This window comes from Rhincodon typus, chromosome 35, assembly GCF_021869965.1.
Source record: "Rhincodon typus isolate 14 chromosome 35, sRhiTyp1.1, whole genome shotgun sequence".
NCBI classification, from domain to species: domain Eukaryota; kingdom Metazoa; phylum Chordata; class Chondrichthyes; order Orectolobiformes; family Rhincodontidae; genus Rhincodon; species Rhincodon typus.
In genome coordinates this window covers 11,223,057-11,227,143 of record NC_063366.1, presented here as the reverse complement: position 1 = coordinate 11,227,143, position 4,087 = coordinate 11,223,057, and the positions used below count along the sequence as shown (strand labels likewise).

The following is a 4,087-nucleotide window of genomic DNA, read 5'->3' as shown; positions in this document are numbered from 1 at the left end:
ATTCAACCTCTTAACTTGCCGCTGCCTGACTTCCAGCCTTTGTATGCTGTTTTAATCCATTTACATCTTTGTACCACCTTCAATAATGATCGTTTGAAATACAAACAATTTCTCTTACGCAGTTTACCAGTAATTTGAACCTCAGAATCACACAGGCGTTTGAAGCTGCATTGCTGCTCTGAAAGGCCTATCCAGTTAGTCCCACACCCCCCCCCTCCCCAGTATTGAGTCACAGCCCAACGCTTTTATTCTTTTCAACAGGGTATTTAATTCCCCTTTGAAAGCTTTTCTTTATTGTTTATTTGCGGAAAGCTGGCTGGGCCAAGATTTATTTCCCGTCTCCAAATGGCTGTGAGCTGTACTCTTGAACCACTGAGCCCGCACGGTGTAGAGGTGCCAGTTGTGTTAACGGGTCAGTTCTGAGGTTTTTGACCCAAAGTCAGCTCTCAATTTTATCGCGAGTTTTCTCAAGGAAATTTGCAACATTTCGCATAAAGCGTGAGATTCACGGTGCCCCCTTCTGCCAGGGATCCGGCCAATTTCTCGCCGAAACCTTCCACTCTTCGCCTCTTGTTGATTGTATGGCTGAGCTCTGAACAAAGAACAAAGAAAATTACAGCACAGGAACAGGCCCTTCAGCCCTCCAAGCCTGCGCCGATCCAGATCCCCTCTATCTAAACCTGTCGCCTATTTTCCAAGGACCTATATCCCTCTGCTCCCTGCCCATTCATGTATCTGTCTAGATACATCTTAAATGACGCTATCATGCCCGCCTCTACCACCTCCGCTGGCACCCACCAACCTCTGCGTAAAGAACCTTCCATGCATATCTCCCTTAAATTTTTCCCCTCTCACCTTGAAATCGTGACCCCTAGTAATTGAGTCCCCTACTCTGGGAAAAAGCTTCTTCTCTGGGGAGGCACCTCACTCAGGGAATCGTTCGGTCAGAGAAGGGGGCAGCGATCAAAGCTGCCGGGACTTTCAAACGTCTTCAAAGGCCGCTCGCACGCCCCTTTTTAGGAACCGGCCCTCAGGCGCGATCCTCACCCCTGAGAACCTAGCCCAGAGTTCCTGCTTCATGCCCTGGAGGGTCGCTGGCATGGTGTTGGCGAGGCTGGGGGTGGTGGGTGGCGATGGTGCGTATCCCCTTCCTGTGGGAGAGCTATAGGAGGCCATGCCACCAGACCCAGCTGTCAGGCACACCCAGTAGGACGGAAAGGAGGTTCATGACCGTCTTCTCTCTCTGTAAGTGTAGGTGGCACCATCTTCTTCCTCCGACCTTATGCTCACAGGGATGCCGTGCGCGCTCGCTCTCTCTCTCTCTCTCTCTCTCTAAGCCACTGCACGCGCCTCTGGCCAAAAACCCGCATTGACGAAGGAGGAGGCATCAGACGGCGGAGGCAGCAACGTCAGGATGAGGCAAACACGGCTCCACCCCAGCCCGAGGTCTCCCGGTGAGCGAGCAAGCTCGGCCCAGACCTGCAGGCCGGGCCGAGGCTCCAGATCCGTGGTGAGGCCCCGGGCACCTGATAGCGTAGTGGGGTCGGGGCGGTGGTGACAGTGGCTGCATTGGCGGGGTCGGCCCAGCGTGAACAAGTGGGCGGCAGCGCTGGTGGAGCCAAGATGGCACCGGAGATTGGCAATTCGTTCTTCCAGCGGTAACAGCACTGCAAAGCGTATTTGTTGGTTTAGCCACATGGGCTCTGGAGTTGTTCCAGAGACCCCTCCTAAATTTACTGAGATAAGACTACAGGATGAACTTTATTGTTTTGTGTTTTGTATCTGGATTTATATCCTGCGTCTTAGCTTATTTTCTGGGTTTTAAGATGGTGCCAGAGAGCAACGACGCTAAACGGCACTTCTCACTGTGTTTGTAATAAATCAAATCGAATTGTCACATCCGCTCAGCGGCTCTCACCCGCCTCATCCTTCCCAAATGACAAACCCTTCCTTTACCTCCGCGCTCATTCACTGAGGGTACCTCACCTCCATCTCCTTTTCCTGCATCGTCACTAACTTTTGCATCCCGCTCGATCCCTCCCTCTGTCTCATTACAAAAACAACTGCCCCACTAACCCCTTCCAAGTCTCCACAGTATCCCATCCAAATCGCCTATAATCCCTGGGCTGGTTAACCTGCAGGACTTTTCCATCCTGGGCTCCTGGTAGGAACAAGAGTTCTGATGGAAAGTGGCAAATCCCCTGAACTGGAATAGGGTGAACCCCTAGACTGACCCTCCACCCCACTAGAGACTACTCCCCTTTGGCTTTCCCACCACGGCCTTTTGCCTGGAGCACAGGAGGCCTGTTTAACATGTAGCCAGCTAGCACGTTGTTGTGCGTGCGTGCGTGTGATCATGAGTTACATTTATTTCGGCTACTTCTGAAGAAACCTCACAGGCAATCAAGTACTGAAGCAATAATTCATGCTTTATTGCATGTAGCATCCAAATATTGGACTCTTCAAGTAAGCAAGTATAAGTCTGTGAACCAACTGATCTATTAGCTGAGTTATGGTGAAATCTGGCCAGGACTTGAACCAACTGTCACTGTTAGGAGTCTCCAGGGTTCGCTTCTTTTGTTGTTCTTCCAAGATCTGCTGTGGAGTTGTTTTTATACAGATTTCTGTCTCTGTTGATTTTTTTTTTCATTTGAGTTGCTGCAGGTCTGCAGCTCTCTTCCTTATCAAAAGTGAATTCTGTGCTTCTTGTTGCATTTGGCCTTAAGTATTTTTTCCAAGACACAGCTTTTCTTTGTGATTAACTGCTTAAATTCACCTCCAGGGCAATCAGTCGTCCTTTTGGAAATAAAGCATCCAGTTTACCACACAGTGACAAAGCAGTTGATCTCAGCATGATGTGGCTGGTTACTTGCTTCTGCGTAACAGCTTGTCTTTCTTTCTTAACAGCTTTTTTTTTTCAGACAGATTTATTCCAGTGTGTAATAGCTTGTCTTTTGTTGATTCATTCAGCCCATGGATAGTTATTAAAGTTCTGAAGTCTATACCATCACTAGTTTAACATTGATATAGACTGCCCAGTACTGTCCAGCGTGACAAACTTCCTGCCTCTCACTCTGTGCCAAAAAGCAATAAATGCCACAGAAGCTGTTAGCTTATTGTGATAGTGTGTATAGGAAGGATATTATTAAACTGGGGAGGGTTCAGAAGAGATTCACCCAGGACACCGCCAGGAATGGAGGGTTTGAGCTATAACAATAGACTGAAAGAGCTGGGACTTTTCACTGGAGCGTAGGAGATTGAGGGCTGACCTTATTGAGGGGTTACAAATAAAGTGAATGACAAGGGTCTTTTCCCTAAAGTGTGGGATTTCAGAACTAAGGTGAGAGGAGAAAGATTTAAAAAGGCCAACTTTTATACACAGAGAGTGGTTCGTGTGTGGAATGAACTTCCAGAGGAAGTGATGGATGCGGGTACAGTTACAACGTTTAAAAGACATTTGGATAAGTACGTGAATGGGAAAGGTTTGGAAGGATATGGGCCAGGAGCAGGCAGGTGGGACTAGTTTAGTTTGGGAACATGGTCGGCATGGACTGGTTGGACCGAAGGGTCTGTTTCCATGCTGTATGTCTCTATGACTCTATAACTGTTCATGGACTGAAAGAAGCAGCAGTACTTCTGTCTGGAATAAACTATTAAGGGACAAGGACAAACTTCTGCAGGAACTGAAAGCGATTAGCCATGCCTGGGTGAAGAAGGAGTCAAAGCAGCATGAAGAAGACTGGTATGAGATTTGCTTGATAACTGGCTGCTTCATACCACAAGGAGAACTGATTGGCCTGCAGAAGACTTTAAGGAGTTTAATTGCAGGGAAACTGGATAGAAATGTATCAAGGAATAGGGAAGCCACTTGTGTTAAGAAGGCGAGCTGCAGACTTGATGGTTTCTGAGGAATATCGTTGAGTACAAGAGTTGGGAGGGTCATGTTGCAGCTGTACAGGACATTGGTTAGGCCACTTTTGGAATATTGTGTTCGATTCTGGTCTCCCTGCTACGGGAAGGATGTTGTGAAACTAGAAAGAGTACAGAAAAGATTTACAAGGATGTTGCCAGGGTTGGAGGGTTTGAG

General features: G+C 48.0%; 1 protein-coding gene across 1 annotated transcript in view; it reads right to left on the bottom strand.

Annotated features, from left to right (window-relative positions):
- Positions 1-467: 467 nt before the first annotated feature.
- Positions 468-4,087, bottom strand: part of c4 (complement component 4) — a 100,437-nt gene continuing 96,817 nt past the window's right edge. The window contains exons 39-40 of the mRNA XM_048616512.1: positions 1,365-1,667; positions 468-592 (exon numbers count right to left, since the gene is read on the bottom strand). Of these exons, the coding sequence (XP_048472469.1) occupies positions 468-592; positions 1,365-1,667 (428 nt within the window). The remainder of the gene's footprint in view (positions 593-1,364; positions 1,668-4,087) is intronic.